The 18,731-nt window shown below is 41.1% G+C and overlaps 1 protein-coding gene across 3 annotated transcripts in view; it reads left to right on the top strand.

The window, feature by feature from the left end:
• The first annotated feature begins 16,740 nt into the window (after positions 1-16,740).
• The window catches only part of LOC147440517 (NADP-dependent malic enzyme 1-like), a 96,695-nt gene continuing 94,704 nt past the window's right edge, over positions 16,741-18,731 (top strand). Inside the window, exon 1 of one of the 3 annotated variants that reach the window (XM_086530233.1) lies at positions 16,741-17,019. In XM_086530233.1, the coding sequence (XP_086386359.1) occupies positions 16,874-17,019 (146 nt within the window). In that variant the 5' untranslated portion in view covers positions 16,741-16,873. The remainder of the gene's footprint in view (positions 17,020-18,731) is intronic. The other 2 variants (XM_086530232.1, XM_086530234.1) reach the window with 2 other exon arrangements.

Genomic DNA, 18,731 nt, shown 5'->3' on the forward strand with positions numbered 1-18,731 from the left:
CGAGTGTCCACAAGTGGTTTTTGTTTCATGCTTGGCAGTTCATGTATATCACGGTTGAGCAAGAAGCAACCTACTGTGGCCACTTCGAGTTGTAAGGTTGAGTACAGGGCAGTCTTCACAGCTACGGTTGAGTGTGTATGGCTCAGACGCCTTATGGCTGACTTGGGTGTTGGACAGGACACTGCCAACACTATCTACACTGACAGTCAGAGCGCATTGGCAGTTGCGAGGAACCCAGTTTTTCATGCTCGCACAAAGCACATTGAGGTGCATTACCACTATGTCAGGGAGAGGCTCTCAGCAGGAGAGACCAGCTTGGCTTATGTGCCAACACAGGACAACCTTGCAGATCTTTTCACAAAGGCATTGTCTCGTGAGAAGCGTGAAGCTTTCCGCAAAGATTTGGGCTTACTCCCCTTTGTGGACTGATCGTGTCCTCAGGGCATGGCACTTCCCTTTACTCATGTGCCAGCTCTCATTCACCGCATCACTCCAGGGGGGATTTGTTATCATATACATGTGGTAGTGATGTGTGTGAACACACTAGGACCGCCGGGGCATTTTTTCCCTCTTTAGGAGGTTTTTTCCCCCGTGCATTGTATATACGCCCATCACTCTAGGGCTATCTATCTTTCCATTGCACACTAAGTAACACACTCTCTATTGTGTGCCTTGAGCTTCCTTCGTCTTCTCCAAGCTGTGTGTGTTTCTCTGCAACCCTAATTCCAACATGGTTGTCAAGCCGAATAGAATCCAACTCAAGTTGCCTAGGGGGAATGAGAGGGACAACACCGGAGAAGATATGTGAAATAAACTTCCCAGGCTTAGATGATGATGGAGTGCCTGCAAGGGTTGAGAGATCTTCTTTCTCTTGTGAATCAAGGAGATCAAAGTCTAAGAGAGGATTGATCACATTTTCAAAAAAAATTATTTCTAAAGGCAAGACAGGGATGTTATTAATAAAATATAATTTGTTTACAATAGTAGGGGAGAGATGAAAAGTAAAAGTCCCAATCAAAACTTCTTGAGTATGACTAAACGGAACATTAAGTACGAAATTCTCAAATAGAGAAAGAAGGCTAGAAGGATCTTTTCTAGAAGATGCAAGGAAAGAAATCCAATCATTAACCAAAGCAATGTTAAGTACCGATAAAGACCCACTAGATAAAGCTTCAGCTTCAAAAATTAAAAGTCTTTTATAGAACTCGGGTACTTTGAAACACGAGAGAATACACTGTGTGGTTGTAGGTGGAATTGGTATCCGTTGTTTGCTAGTATAGCCCAATTTTGTTAGGGAGGAGATCCATCCTACCTGCTATGAGGAAATTCATATTAGTAAATGTTTAGGTAATTAATATAATTTAATTATACAGAATCACTCGACCAAGAGTGATCAAGAAGACAGTATGGTGTGTGTGTTACAAACTGTATAATTAATTTATATTAAACGCAAACAAAGCACAAATCACTTGTGACAAATGTCAAATCATTTTTATTAATAATGATCCAAATACAACAATTTGGTAAAAAATTTGTGGAGACGAATCCTGTAAGGAACAAGACTGAAGTTTATACCTGCCACCATCCAACAAGAACGATGTATTAGAACATACTCTGACACTGTGGGAGGACAGGTACCATACAACCTCAGTCGCTTGTTATAGCTGTCAATCCCAAAAAAAAAACTTCGCACACAAAAATGACAATACATTTTATTTAAGATAGTGTACATCATTTTTGGCCCTCCAAGCCAGATATGGTCTAGTCCTAGCCAATGGTATTTTATGCCTAGCTACAAGGGGGTCTTGATCCTTTTTTTTACGCTCTAAGATCATTTTTTAACTGATAGCCACCATCCTGACTGGGTCTGTACAAATATGCATCCTAGCTGTGAGTTTGTATTTTGAAATCCATGGTATTAGCCTTTTCCTAAAACACATACTAATCAGGTTATCATTGGAATGTGTTTATAAATACTTATCATATACTTATGTTTTTGAAGACATCTAGTAAAAAATGATTGACATGATGATCAAAGGAGAAACTACCAATGTGAATTATTTTCAGCATACTGTTTATTTTCACTAACAAAGTAACCATATATAGTACATATCTATGTGAGAGAGTATCCCTCTAAAAAGTTATGATGTCATAATACACCTGTCTTTTGGAGCATGTAACCGTGAAGCAATATACAAACCGAAAAAAAAAAATAACAACATTTTGTTTGTTTTTAATGCATATTGTAATAAAACCATATGTCAATAATATGTATTCTGACCAATCCACCTAATTTTTTTAAACATAAATTGTAATCAATAAAAAGAGTTAGTAATCAGCAGTGTTTAGAGCTCAATTTTAATATACATCAGTGAAGCCTCAACCGTCTACTGATATTGAGATCCGATATTGCATGTTTAACTGAAACTTGAGGTACTTTTTGTATTGCCGGTAGGATCAGATGAAGGCTTACCAAATGGTTTTTATTTAAATGTTGCTAAATGTATAGAACACCAATTATTCCCACATATGTAATGCTTCAAAAAAAGACAAGGTCTAGTTATGAATAAGCCTCCAGTTTTTATGCAATGTTACCTCCACTAAATGTAAGTATTAAAAGACAACGACTCATTATGTGATGCCACAACCAACAGTATACGCATCTCGGGACCTTGCATTATGTAAAAAACCCCGGATATCTTCAACTTCTATTTCATCACGGCCATACCCGTCATGTTTTATGCTAGTGTATTACAAATGCAGCTTATTTTTACATGTTGCTATATGTATATACGTTCAACCAAACCAGTCCATGTAGTGCTTGAAAAAGACAGAAATTGTCGTATACTGCTTTGGACAAAGAATCAGTGTTTGATGCCATTGTCAATAAGAAAATGCAGGTACTAAACAATGCATCCCATTACCTTCCTCCCCATTTATTTCTTCATGTAAAAAGACCAGATACATTCACCGCATGCTTATCCCAAAGCATAGGCTATAGTCACCTTATAGAAACCATTCGTTTTCTCATGATGTTATGCGACGTACTATCATAATGAAAATGTTTCAAACAAACCCATAAATTATTTCTTATGCTATTGCACATCAAGTGATGACTTCGAGATAGAAATAAGCAGCAATAAAACCAACTTTTACACATTCATGAAGTATCCATGAGGAAATATTAGATCTCAGTTGGTACAAAGACCTACTTGATGGCTTGAAGTGGTCGCCATATGTGTGAGATAACGTAGGAGGAGATATTAGATGTAGCGTATGTAGCCTTGACCAAAGGAAAACCCACAAGGAACACTAGTCCCTTTAGCTTCCCAAGTCGTCTGAGCCAAGAGTTAAATGTCGATGGGGAACCCCATGCCAATGTGTGTGTGTGTATGCATGTGTGTGTGTTCGAGCCTGTATGTGCGTGTATGCGTGATTGTGAATAGCTGGGTGTGAGTGTGTGTAATCCGTATGCAAAGTATTGCAGTTTATGCGAGCAGAAGAGTGTGTTGTAGAGAGGTTGTGTGATTCTGTGTAGATCAAAGTAGGGAATGCATGCAAATACACATAGGTATTTATAAACACGAACCAAAGTAGCGTAAAGAAATTCAAGCCATTGGAAGTGTGGTGAACCAGAAATAAGGCTTGCTTTATTTAGGATAAGAATCACTACATGAATATAGCTGGCCAGCTTAGCCATAGTCCCCACATGCATGTTACAATCTAAATAGAGAGCACCCAAAATAGAATTGCAAAAAAGGTACATTAGAGGTTTGCATCAAGCCATGTCTATTTATAAGGTATGCCAAAGTTTGCCAACGGTAATAACCGCGATTTATTGTAATAACCGAACTTCGATACCCTTTTGGTCAAATATTGCTCAAAGGATTGATGAGGATATCGTACCTCCTGAAGCAGTTTTTGTTTGCACACAAGTATATATAATCAATCCTGTTACATCACACACTATATTGCAAGAAATGGTAGCCGGAGTACCCCAGCATAATGTATTACATTTTTTATTTAACATACCGAATTTTAGGGTCTGACATGTGTCAGGATATGTATTGTGACTGTGTACAAGGGTGCTATTCTGATAAGCAATCAGGATCCACCAATGTTATGAGTGTGTTTGTGTGTGTGTGTGTGTGTGTGTGTGTGAGAGAGAGAGAGAGAGAGAGAGAGACATTCAAAGAGTGAAGATGTGTGTGTGTGTGTGTGTGTGTGTGTGTGAGAGAGAGAGAGAGAGAGAGAGAGAGAGAGATTCAAAGAGCGATATGGATTCCGGTGGAAAGAGGTGAGGACCCATGAACGAAGAAGTCATGATTCATTTGCAACGGGCCACAACTTCAAATTCAAACTGGAGCAGGAGCACACTGATCACTTAGTGCCTTGTTGGACCTAGTCGCCAACTTGACAGTCTTTTTCTTGCACTGGGCGGTAGGCTGCAGGCCACACACCACTGGAGTTGACCAGATGAAGGAGAAGCTGCCACGTGTCAAAGGGAGGGTGCCAGAATACCTCCCCCTTTTATAACAGTATATATATATATATATGTGCCAGAATACCTCCCCCTTTTATAACAGTATATATATATATATATATATATATGTGCCAGAATACCTCCCCCTTTTATATATATTGTTATAAAAGGGGGAGGTATTCTGGCACCCTCCCTTTAACACGTGGCAGCTTCTCCTTCATTTGGTTGGTCCTAGCTTGTTTCCTACACGTACAAGACTATCTACATGTGCACCTCTTTGAAGGGAGCGCTACTCAAGTGCTCAACACAAAATATGTGGGCTATAAGCACTAGCATCACCACCATATGTTGATTTTGGTATTGTGATTCTAAAGAGGTGGTCTCCAATGGCAATGGCCTGCACATTTGATGCATATTGGGTACAAAGGAAGATTATTCAAGCTTATGGTAATGCCATTGACCCACAGGAAAGCGGAAAGCTTGCTCAGGAGACCCTGCCACAAGGATGAGAGTTTGAGACATACATGGGCCTTGTAGGCCCTAAATGTGCATCCTTGTGGGTGGCAGAGGCCTTTCAAAGCTTATAAGACTTTGCAATGCATGTTCGTCCGATTTGGAAACTTCTTTTATTTTGTGTATTTTCCAACTCATTTTTGCAACCAACCATAGTTCCTTTTTATATATTTTCCAAGCAGCGATCCATACTTCCTCTGAATAAAATAGACCCATTACTCAAAAGATTCTAAATTCTCCTAAGGTTAACCCCCCCCCCCCCCCCCCCCCCCCCCCCCCTATTTTGCGCCTCTGTCCCTCCCCCTCCCCACACAGAACCTTCCTCTAGCTCACCATCCAAAGTTGTTTGTGGGCATTCCCTGCAATGATGAGAACTGTGAGATTCAACTCCTAGGTGCTTTCCATTTTGCACCAACATGGACCCAAGAATGATGGGTTGCAGCGTCCTCTTGTCTGCAGAGAATATAGATCAACTTCTTCTACTTCATGGGCTACACTGCATGCAACATTACACATACAATTGAGTCTACATGTATTTTTGAAAAATGGGGCCTCCCTACTTCCTTTTTGTATATTTCCAAGACATTTTTGGAACCATTAAATGTTCCTTTTGTGTATTTTCCAAGAGGAAATATGAAATTTTGAGCTAATTTTTAACAATTTTACTATATTACCTCTAAAATATAGGTGGAATTTTGCCGTATGCTCTTCCTCCCAACTGGCATTTTTTAATTTCAAAGTGGCACAATTGTAAGCTGAGACACACTTTTCCCAACATTGCTGGGTAGACTTGAATAGAAGGCATTACGAGACATAGAGACATCCGAGGCTCTATCCAAACTATGAGACATTCTCATTGAGGAATATGTACGATTGCATTTTCTCTTGATAGTCCTTGCAAGCATATTTTAAAGAAAGTACTTGTACTTTAGTCGATCACGTGATGTTGCAAAGGCACGACGACTGAATTTTGGGTATGGGTAGACAAAAATTGTACACAAACAGAGTGACAACACAAAATCTTAAACACGTGAAAGTCCCAATTATAGCAGTGCAAATCAATAACAACACATTCTTCTTATGATTATCACTCAAAAGTATTATATAGTTAATCTAGCGAGCATGCCACTAAGTTGGGCCACCTTGTGTTCAAATGCTTATATATTTTGCACATCCATTTGTAAGATGATGATCTAAGAATCAAAAATTTCCATTGTGTTTATCATGTGATAACATCAACTACATTGATTGTCCAAACATGTGTTCTCTCTCTCTCTCTCTCTCTCTCTCTCTCTCTCTCTCTCTCTCTCTCTCTCTCTCTTTGAGAGCAATAAGAAATAAGCCGTGCTTGGTTGGATGTTAGTTCAAAAGAGCATTAAATTGATGAGCAAGACGCTCACTTGCCTTAAAGAAGCCAATTACTAAAGCAAAGAAACAATCAAATTTCTCATACTACTAAATTCTCACAAAACATTGGAAACTATTAGCACACAAATTTCTTGTGTGCCATACAAAACAATGGTGGCCAGCTTGCACAATCTCTCTCTAAAATTTTGTAGAGCTAGAAGTTGCATGGTGCCCCTAATTCAATAGTGCAATGGTCGTTACTAATGGATACCAAGAGCAAGGTAGGGGGCCTGAAACTATCGTTGCTTTGCTGTTGCATATTTTATTGTGGCCTATCTTAGTCTACTGCAATTGAGCATGACATTTTAGGTGTAGCCCACAAACTCCAAAAATCAATTTATAATGTATGAATAGAAGGTATTTTTAGTTTAAAACCAAGCACAAATGATGCTCTCTCCCCCTTTGTGTGTGTGTGTGTGCGCGCGCAGGCACTCAAGAGAGAGCCCTCAAAAAATTAAACTCAAGTTCTCACATTAAGTTATTGCTACACCCTAAGAAAGAAATCAACTTGAGGTGAATCCAAAGGGATATAGTATTTTTATCCATTGTTCATCATAAATTTAGGCAGTCAAACTACATTTATAAAAGTGCCCGCTGAAGCTTCACATAACTTATCCTCTTTCATATTCTAACAAGAAAAAAATCCCATTAACTTAAACAGAGACACTGGATTGATTGATAGCCAAAAGGCCATCAAGGAGTGTCCACCTAAACAAAACTGAATGGAATTCAATTCATGCTATGCAAGTTGATGCATCAAGGCCCCTTTAGAATTCAAGACAAGAAGATATGGTCCTCCAAGCTACAAATTTTCCAAGGTAATTTTGCATGTGTCCTCAGTACATAGATGATAACTACATAAAGATAGAGCATTAACATACTAAACACACAATGAAATAACTCTTGTTTGCATGGATAAAAGAGTCATGGACTTTCATAAGCGAGAAACTTACGTATGCAAACACTAAACTGCATCCACCATAGTACTGCATATACATGTATTCCACAACACTAGAAAAAAGATTTTGCTCCTTGATCTAGTTGTGTCCTTCTTTGTGGTGTGTAAAGAAACAAGTGCTCTCAGAAGATAATTGTTTAGCACATAATAAATTGGGGATTGTCTACCCATATTGTTTGAAACAACTCATTGATACATCAAATAAAAGGGGCATTAGAGCAAACAACTTCCTTTAAAGCAATATCACGGTTCCTCAATGTACTAAAAGATACATTCCTCAATATCTCCATGACATTTGAGAAATATAAGCTTCCTATGGTAGCAATATGGACTAATTGAGCACAAGGAAGGATCCTAAGCAACAAGCTTTAATTATCTTGGTATTATCCTTCACCATCTTACAACATTGATGTGGTTGTTCTTCCGTTGGAGACTAGAGGCTAATACATCGACAAAAAACAACAATAATTAGTCTACACATGATAGATGAACAATTTCACCCATACTACCTTGGTTTTTCTTGAAGCCAAGGAGCTTCTACTTCCAAAATTCCTTGGCATCAAGCATAAACATCTGAGCACCCTTCTTGATAGCCATTGGAAATAGAAGCTTTTCTATTTTATGCTCGTGTCTCCTATGAGTGGTAGAGCTAGGCATCTTTGTTGTGCAACTATGGAGAGCTTGCATTGTAGAGAGACAATATGAGAGAGAGAGAGAGAGAGAGAGAGAGAGAGAGAGAGAGGATGGAAAGTTGTGTAAAGGTGAGAGGAAAGGGGTTTCTAAAGGGAAAAAATGCTTCTTTGATGTTAAGATATGGAAGTTTGAGGGGGGGAAATGTCACTTTTGAGATTTTTGAAAAAAAACAATTATTTGGGTTTATTTTTAACATGGAATTTATTTTTGAAATAGAGGGGGGTGGCTCCTTTTCCCTCAAAGGGTCCCTTTCTGTCATGGTAGCCTCTCTCTCTCTCTCTCTCTCTCTCTCTCTCTCTCTCTCTCACACACACACACACACACACACACACACACACACAAACTACAATGACATAATTAAAGAATCAAAGTAGAGGTCCCCCTTACCATTTTCTAACTACTAGGTGATATCACCACCCTCCTCTCATTGGCCAATTCTTAACCTTCCCTTAATCCAAAGGGCCCTTCCCAAGGTTCAAATATTTCCTAATGTTCTATCTAATACTTCATCCATTCGCTCGAATTTTTGTCACACTCTCCACACAATAAGACTCCCAAATATTGACAAGATATGAGCCCAAGAATGGGCAATCGAGCTCAAACGATGGGACCCCAATACCAAAAATTGAACTTGTTGACCACGAGAGCATTCAAAGCAAGAATCTAGGCCATGGTTGGGCGACTTGTTGACCGAGATGAGGGAGGAGCAAGTATCCAAGCCATGAGTAGGCTATAAAGGGAGCCACTCGTTATTGTATGGACTTTTTGACTAGGGGATATATAATAATTATTCAAATTGTAACCATCCCAAGGAAGATACCCAAGGCGTGGAAGGGAGAAGGCAACACTGAGTAGATCCAAAATTGACCCATTGAAGGGTAAGTAGACACGAGTAGGCTATAATGGGAGCCACTCGATATTGGTTGGACTTTTTGACTAGGGGATATATAATAATTATTCAAATTGTAAAGAGTATAGAGAGAGTACTTTTGTGAAATTACTTTGTGAGCATAGCGGGTGAACGTAATTGATGGTAGCAACATAAACATAGCATTTAGTTAACTTGGCATGAACAATAATTTTGCAAGAGAGAGAATTTAGAGAACATTACAACAGTTGAGGACCGGATTTATGTGGAGTGCTATCATATACATGTGGTAGTGATGTGTGTGAACACAGTAGGACCTCCAGGGCATTTTTTTCCCTCTTTAGGAGGTTTTTTCCCCCGAGCATTGTATATACACCCATCACTCTAGGGCTATCTATCTTTCCATTGCATACTAAGTAACATACCCTCTATTGTGTGCCTTGAACTTCCTTCATCTTCTCCAAGTTGTGTGCATATCTCTACAACCCTAATTCCAACAATTGGTATCAAAACAGGTTGCATCCTCCCGGGCTTAGTCGCCAGCTGCTCTAGTACACGCCTGCTCACTTTCTGCGATTTCAGTGAGCTTTGGCAAGCGTTCGCAGGTTGACAAAAATTTTGGGAGAACTCGTAGCGCTCAGTCTGCTCAGATTTTTTATTTAGGCTCATTTCGGCCTCCGTTTCCACTACAGGCAGTAGTACTGCACAAGCTATTTCGTCATTTTGTGCAGAATTTCTGTCAGTGTCATTTTCTACATAACAGGTGCCTCATAGTCTTCTACGGTTTGTGCTATATAGCACGTGTTGTTCCCACTCTGTTTCTCCTATTTTCGGGCAGTTTTCACATCAAGTGCAACATTTACCATGGCTGACAACAACATAGACGTGTTCAAGATGTTTGTTGTTGAGGACAGGTTGGATGGGGACAACTACCCTATGTGGGTTTATATGATGCAACATGTTCTTGTGTCAAAGGGCGTCTAGAACATTGTGCATGGCATTGATGTACGTCCTGGTTCTGAGGATGTAGGCAATGTTGAGAATGTTGCAGGTCTTGCTGCAAGGATTGCTGCTATTAGAGTTGTTTTGCCTACGACAGAACAAGCTCGTTGGGATGTAAAGGATGCGCAGGCTCATGCATTGATTGCGTTGTCTGTGAAGCGCACCATTGTTCCTCACATTCGTTCAACAAAATTTGCAAAACAGGCTTGGGATATTCTAGCAAGTCTTTATGCAAGCCGCAATGAGGCTAAAATTGCTTTGCTGCGTAAAGAGCTGGAGTCTTGAGCAACTTATTTCTGCAGAGGTGAAGTCATTTCAGACAGTTCCCTTTGTGCAAATTGTTCTTGATGCCTTACCAGATTCCTACCAAACTTTTGCTAGTACTTGGAGACTGATGACCCAAGGAAATCCTGAAGTTGTCAAATTTGATGCATTATGCACATTGTTGTTGCAAGAGTCACTTTCCAGAAAAAACAGAACTAGGCAGCGTGCAGTTAAGCAAGCTTTTATTGATTCTCAAAGAAAGGGTGGTAACAGCAATGCGGCCACTTCTTATGGTTCTGGTGCGAGTGGCAAAACTTCTGTTCCTAATGCTTCTGCTGGCAGCAATTCTTCTGGAAATTCTGGTGATAAGGGCAAAAAGAAGATGTGTTGCCATTATTGTAAAGCTAATGATCACTTGATCAAGTCGTGTCCTAAGTTGAAGGCCAAAGAGGCTAAGAAGAAAGAGGGTGGTTCCGCTGCAAATGCTGGTTCCACTACAAATGCAGCCATTGTTGCATCTTCTGTAAAAGGAGACTGTGTTGCTGATGTTGATGCAAAGTGGGCTTTTAGCGCAGAGTGCACTTACAATCTTGTTGTCCATGATGCATGCTTGTCAGTTGCTGCAGATTCACATGTGTGGTATTTCGATAGTGGTGCTACAAAGCATATTACCTCACATCCTGAATTGTTTACCTCTCTCGAGTCTGTCCCTCATGGGAATTCAGTCACTTGTGCCAACAATGCCTCTTATCCGGTTCAGGGAGTTGGAAAGATTGTGCTTACTGCTGCAAATGGCAGTTCCTTCACACTTGTTGATGCACTTTATGTACCTGGGATTAAGAAGAGGTATTTCCGCTTAAAGCGAATTCCGAAGTTTTTATGTGCTTCAAACAATTTCTGGCTATGGCTGAAAATGTCTCGAAATGTACTATGGGCACCCTCCGTTCCGATCGAGGGGGGGAGTATATGTCTCATGAATTTAATGCATTTGTGGCTAGTCGTGTGATAAAACACCAATGTACAGTGCCCTATACACCTCAGCAAAATGGTGTTGTTGAGAGGAAAAACAGGTCACTAACGATCAAAAGTCAAGCTTTGCCGCATTCTTTTTGGCTTGAGGCCATCATGTGTGCAACTTATGTACTTAACAGGTGTCCTACGAAAGCTTTGCAGTCTATTACTCCATATGAAGCATGGCATGATAGAAAGCCTTCTATTGAACACATGTGTGTTTTTGGCTGTTTGGAATATGCTTTGGTGCCACAAACACAGCGCAGAAAATTGGATGATAAGGCTGTCAAATGTATTTTTGTTGGTTATAGTGTTGAAAGCAAAGGTTACAGGTTATATCATCCGCAAACAAAGCGTATTCAGGTTTCACGGGATGTAGAGTTTGTGGAAGATTCTGTTCAGCCCTTGCTGTCATGTACTAGAGACAGTAATGTTGCCTCTTTTTAGTGGTGGAAATACGAACGTAATTTCCAATGAGGCAAATGTACAACCTATGGGGGTTTCTGAAAATGTTATAGATCAGCCTATTACTGATGTAGATGTACATGATGTACTTGATGAGAAAAGGGATGAAAATGAGTAGGCTAGAGGTATGCCAAAATGGTTAGTGCACACTTTGCGTGATAGTAAATTGGATGCACCTTTGTCTAGTCGTACTCGTTCAGGCTCTCGCCATGCATCTTATGCATCAGATTGTTATGCTTTGGTTGTGTCTAGCTTACATGATGTTGAGGAGCCTTTGTCTTTTGATGAAGCACATAATTCAAAAATTGGATGGCTGCCATGCAATCAGAATATGATGCACTTATAGAAAATGACACATGGACTTTATGTGATTTGCCTCCTGGAAAAAAGGCCATTGGTACGAAGTGGGTTTACAAGTTGAAACCAAGCCGGATGGTGAGATCAATCGCCATAAGGCTTGACTTGTTGCAAAGGGTTATGCACATCAAAAAGGCATAGATTATGAAGAGACTTTTGCTCCCACTTGTCGTATGACTACTGTGCATTTTCTATGTGCATTGGCAGCTCATTTTGGTTGGGATGTACATCAATCATACATTGTTACTGCTTTCTTGAATGGTGACATATTTGAGGAAGTTTATGTAACGCAGCCTCGTGGTTTTGTCATAAAAGGACAAGAGGACAAAGTGTGCAGATGTAAGAAGGCTTTGTAAGGGTTGAAGCAATCTCCTCGTGCTTGGTATGAGAAATTTGACACTCATTTGGTTAAACGAGGCTTTCGTAACAGCCCAACAGAAAGCACATTGTATGTAAAGCGTGAGGGTGATGTACTTCTCATTGTGGTTCTTTATGTCGATGATTTGCTGATCACTAGACCAAATGAGAGACATATTGCTGAATTTAAGGCTGATTTGAATGCTACTTTCAAGATGAAAGATCTGGGGTTGTTGCATCATTACTTGGGTATACATTTTAAGCAGTGTGATGGTGGTATTGCCTTGTGTCAGAAAAGTTACATAGAGACATTGCTATGTAAGTTTGGACTTGAGGATTGCAAACCTATTGCTACTCCCAAGGAAACAGGTTTAAAGTTGAGTCTAAATGATGCTGGCGATCCTGCTGATGTCACTCTTTACCAAACTGCTGTTGGCTGCCTCATTTATGTATGCAACACAAGGCCAGATATTCAGTTTGTAGTCTCACAAGTCAACAGATTTATGCATAGCCCAGGGTCTAAGCATTGGCAGGCTGTCAAGAGGATTTTCCTCTTCTTAGTGGCACTTTATATCTTGGCTTGTTTTATCCCAAGGGGGGATCATTGCCGCCAGACTTACATGCTTTTTCGGACTCAGACTGGGCTGGTTGTTTTGACACGCGAGTGTCCACAAGTGGTTTTTGTTTCATGCTTGGCAGTTCACGTATATCATGGTTGAGCAAGAAGCAACCTATTGTGGCCACTTCGAGTTGTGAGGCTGAGTACAGGGCATTTTTCACAACTACGGTTGAGTGTGTATGGCTCAGATGCCTTATGGCTGATTTGGGTGTTGGACAGGACACTGCCAACACTATCTACACTGACAGTCAGAGCGTATTGGCAGTTGCGAGGAACCCAGTATTTCATGCTTGCACAAAGCACATTGAGGTGCATTACCACTATGTCAGGGAGAGGCTCTCAACAGGAGAGATTAGCTTGGCTTATGTGCCAACACAAGACAACCTTGCAGATCTTTTCACAAAGGCATTGTCTCGTGAGAAGCTTGAAGCTTTCCGCAAAGCTTTGGGCTTACTCCCCTTTGTGGACTGATCATGTCCTCAGGGCATGGCACTTCCCTTTACTCATGTGCCAGCTCTCATTCACCGCATCACTCTAGGGAAGGATTTGTTACCATATACATGTGGTAGTGATGTGTGTGAACACACTAGGACCGCCGGGGTATTTTTTCCCTCTTTAGGAGGTTTTTTCCCCCGTGCATTGTATATACGCCCATCACTCTAGGGCTATCTATCTTTCCATTGCATATTAAGTAACACACCCTCTAGTATGTGCCTCGAGCTTCCTTCGTCTTCTCCAAGCTGTGTGCATTTCTCTGCAACACTAATTCCATCATGGAGCCGTTCCCCCCTTCAGTAGGCATTTATATTATGATTTTTCCCATCAAGAGAGACTTGTTACAATAAGATCTTTGTGTTTCTTGTGACCTAGGTGATGCAATGAAGATGGAAAGCTTCATGCATCACGAGCATAACATAGACTTTGAGAAAAACATTAGCTATCCCAAGCCTTAGTCCCAAGACCTCAAACACCTTTGAAGGTGGTGGAGAGAGCTAGCAAGGAATAAGAGTAGGGAAGAGGAAGAAGAAACATTTCATAGGAGAAAGAATTAGTTCCTCACTTATCATCACTCTTCTTGCTAGCATACATAATAGCATAGTAATGAAGATGGAGAAGATGGCAAGCTTAAGCATTGAAGCACGGATCTCGGTTGGATTTGCACTCCATATCCAAGAGTGTTGGTATAGGCTCTCAACCGCTCTACTTGCTTGGAGAAGGAGAGGGAGCTTTTGCACTTTGCACTTCACACAATGAGAGTGTGTGTGGGAGAGTATACCCCCTAATCAAGCCCCTAGCTTCCTTGGTCGACCCCCTTTTGTAGCTCATGCTTGACGCTCATTGGACCCCTCTAGGCCTAGCCAATCACAAGCAGGAGGTAAATCAAGTAACAAGGGTAGCCTTGGGACAAGTGTTCCCCTTTCCCCTTTGAGAGAGAGGACTTGATAAATGTAAAAACAATTAATTAAATCTTCTAATTTATCATTGGACCCCTTGGATGGCCAACCAATAGGCGTTAAGCACACCATGAGGGCAACATGAGGAGTAACTTGACAAGTGTCCCTTTTGCTTTCTTTGTACCAAGCATGCCTTGTGTGAGTGTGTGTGTGTTTTCTCTCTCATCCCCCCTCTTGTAGGGCTTGCCCCCTCCTTGTAGGGATTGTTTTGACTTTTGTGCAACCTCAAGCCCCTCAACCTTGGGCCTAGTTCTCACCAAAAGCTTGGTCCTTAAGCCCCTCAAGCTTGGGTTGGGTTCTCACCTCAAGTACAGCCCTAGCATCTCAAGCATGACAAGCACGTCAAGCATCTCAATCATCAAGCACCTCAACCATCTCAATCATCAGACACCTCAATCACCTTAGTCATCAAGCACGACAAGCACCTTAAGCTTGGGCCGGGTTTCCACCTCAAGCTCATCCCTAGCTTACCTAAGTCAAAGGACTTTTATACTACTTATTGGAGGTCTTCAATGAAGCTAACCCTAAGGTCTTATGCTCCAATGGTTAGCCTTGCTCTTTGATAGACCATCTCTCATTTGGGCCCCTTTACCATTGGCCCCGTGTTGAGATAGATCTATAAGCACATGTCTATTTCTTAACCCTTGTTCCCGTTTATTCTCCCACATTAAATGATCAATTTAATATGAGAAAATCATTTGGGTTGGTTAGATATTAGATTTTATGACATTGCACAATGAAGTATGCCGACCTTTGCTAGGTCCTACAAGGAAGAGCTTGCTACCAGGCCCATAGTAGAGGACCATCCAGAAGGGATGCGCACGTGGAGCGGACAACGATGGCGAAGAGGGGGACGACATGATAGGGCAAGCCTCTAGTTTTCCTTCCGATTCAAAGATTCGTTGTGAATCCAAGGCACAAATTAATCCGAATGTAGGAATGTAGACCCAATAGTAGTAGTGGCAATAGTGGCAATGAATCTAGAATAATACAAATAGAAGACAAAACAGGAAATTCTTGAATTCAAAGCTAAAGAGTGCAATGAGATCCTTTGACAAACATGAAAGTGTGACAACACGTGACCTTACTTGTTTGGAGGAAGAATAAACTCGATCAATTAATATGTAGCTTAAACATAAGCTACAACATCCCTACACACATAATTAGTGCTACCCTATACGGAAAAATAAACGAGAGAAGTTAAATTGTTTAGAATTTTGAACAAGAACTTAAGTTTCAAGATACATAGTAGGCTTCCAAAATGATGGAAATTTGACAACATTGAGGCTTTAAACTTGAAATTTTGTCAGCATGCCATCTTAACTTAAGTAATGCTCATATACATGTACGTGTGTGTGTGTGTGTGTGTGTGTGCATAGATTTGTGCATGTGTGTATGCATACATGTGTATAAATGTGTTTTCTTTTTCTATAAAACGATGACATCTCAAATGCAAAATTGCTCTATAAGCATCATACATATGACGCAATCCTATCGTGTAGCGTCAACTTTAAAGCACATTTCTTTATCTTAGTTGCGAGACCCGATTTTCCAAGTGTTCTTACCTTTTGTTTTAAAAGCTAGTTAGAGGTACATTTCAAGACTTGAAGGTGGGATCACTGAGGCAATGTGATGTCAGTCATGACACGACCCTTTTATAGTGCTTTGAAAAGATTAGGCCATACACACACCACCATGGTAGTGCCCATCCCTTTTGGGAGTGAGTGAGCGTGCATTACACACCCACTACCCAAATTAAAACATATCTTTGAAAACAAAATAGTCTTGCACCAAAAGTCTGCAATAGCTGGTCAATTGGTTGAGGACTTTGTCTTGTGCACTGACGTTGCTAGCTCAACCCCCGCTCGAGCTTGGGCATTCATCGTTGCCCATTTCTTTGCCCTTCCCTTCTTTTGCATGGCCAATCAAGTTTCATCACCTTAGCTTCTACTAGTATAGCCAGTCGCCTTCGACGACCACTCTCTCTCTTTCTCTCTCCCTCTTTATCGAGTGCATAGGGGCTTCTCTTAGTTTTGGAGTTTAGCCTTCATAGTGCAGATTTCGACAAGTGTAAAGAACTCCGCCTTCTGCCATATTACGTTAGTATAGATGTAGGTTCACGCTCATGCTGGCTAGGGTTGATATATGATGGGCACCCTTGCCCCTCAAATATTCAAGAATATATGATCTTTCAGGCACTTTATTGTTTTTTTTTTTTGGGTTTGGGAACAGTAGCTCACATTCACCACGGGTGTGTTTGGGCAGACCGTGGTTACCACCCACCTACCAATCTACGACGTCAAAAAGTGCACAACGCCAGTTTTGGACGAACATTACTCTCTGTCACTCACATTACCATTGCTAAGTAGGAAGAAGACATCTCATTACCATCGCCAGGCAGGAAGAAGAGGAAGAGAACAGCATGTGGGCATTGCGAGGCTCGTCATGCAGGCGACGGAGACTCTCCAGCTCACTCTGCAGAGGGAAGCAGCTACAAAGCAGAAGCCTCCACGACGAGCCTCCTCACGAGGAGCTCAACAGCACACCTTGGGTTCGCACTGTCCAGAGGTAAGCTCGAGTACCCATTGTTGGTCATATTAACAGGCATAAATCTGCCCACACAAGGGCCCTTTTCTAGCACGACCCCATTTCATGGCATCGTATATGGTACATGATGTAGATTTCCATGCAATCAAAACCTTGTAACCCTTGGATGCTGTAACACTTCAATTGCTCCAACCGCAGATGAGCTGTGTTTTGCATCATGATGGCGACTGGGGAGGTTCATGCATTTGGAGCTGATGCATTTGTTTAGATACAGTCGTTTCAGGTAGCAAAAACTTTAGCAACTATACTGTAGCTCAGATTTTCAACTCATATTGAGAAGAAGAAGAGAAGTTTTCAATGTCGTAGGAACAATCCCAAGAGACCTCAAAGTCTATCCGATGGGCCTTGAACTCAAGACTTTCTACTCAAGAGGGAACTGAGATAACCGATCTAGCACACTTGGGTGATAGAAAGTTTATTCCTGTTTCCTTTTTACTCACTTTTTTTTGTAATGCCAGATTGAATTACAAGTGGGAAACCTCAAAGCAAGGAAAACCCATAGCAAGTATTACAAGCTGTAACTCAGAAACAATCAAAGTAAAGCTAGTAATGGCTAATACGGAGTTCATCCAAGTCATAGGCGACTTGAAGAGACTGTCTAAGAGATATCTTGAAGAAAGAAACATATTCCACTTGAATCTGTTGAAACATGAGGGAATTTCGTGCTTTCCACACTGTCCATAGTACCCAGAATGTAACCCAACCAAAAAAGTATGCATACGGCCAAAGCAAAGACGGAAGCACTCCAAAGATCCAGAAAATTTTACCAAATTGTGATCCAGGGAAACGCGAGCGAAGAGCTGAAGAGCTATCCACAAACTGTTGCGTACGAGAACAAGATGACAATAGATGTGATATATTCTCAATGTCTGCACCAGAGCGAACGCATCGCAAAGAGGCCAATCTCCTAGGGCGCAGTAATTTACCAGTGGGGAGAACCCCAACAATACATTTCCACATAAACAATCACTCCTTGAGAGGTAGCTTAGCATGCCACACTTTCATAACTTTACTCCGCCACCGAGTAACACTCTTATTCATATTCCATACCTTGTTACAGTGTTCTTGGATCCAGAAGGACGACTGCAAATGATAGTACACTTTCTTTGCCGATATCGAACCAATCAAAGAACTAGCATAGAGCCAATCACAAATTCGATTGTCTTCAACCAGCGGTGGCGGGATGGGAGATACAGAATTGACAAACTTCTTAATAATGTCCCACATGTGCTTGTAGTGTAATCCAAGTCCAAAGGTAAGAGTAGCCTGTCTGAACGAGAGCACCCGTCCTTCAGTGTCAATGACGTCTGCTATCCTATCAATACCTTTGTGGGAGAGAAAGTAAGCCTGTCTAGGAGAGCGTTGAACAAGAGTCTGAGCAAAAACTCTACTCCAATGCAAACTCTCCACTCGAAGTGAATTTCCACAGACGCCATCTCTACCATTTCACAACAATTCTGTCGTGACCACCTTCCAATCTACCACTAGACTGGAAGCAAAGGGATATCCCGGAATTGTAGCTTCAACTTTACCAAAAACCACATCCCAGTACGACTGTTGCCAATGGCCGAAGGCTGGCGTAGAAACCGCATGAGAGCACAAAAACGCAAGCATTTGCGTCCAAGGCTGTTTTTGCTCAACCAACAGCAACGACAAAGTAGCCTTCCTTGCTT

The sequence above is a fragment of the Adiantum capillus-veneris genome, chromosome 15 (genome assembly GCF_014529385.1).
Source record: "Adiantum capillus-veneris isolate H3 chromosome 15, ASM1452938v2, whole genome shotgun sequence".
NCBI classification, from domain to species: domain Eukaryota; kingdom Viridiplantae; phylum Streptophyta; class Polypodiopsida; order Polypodiales; family Pteridaceae; genus Adiantum; species Adiantum capillus-veneris.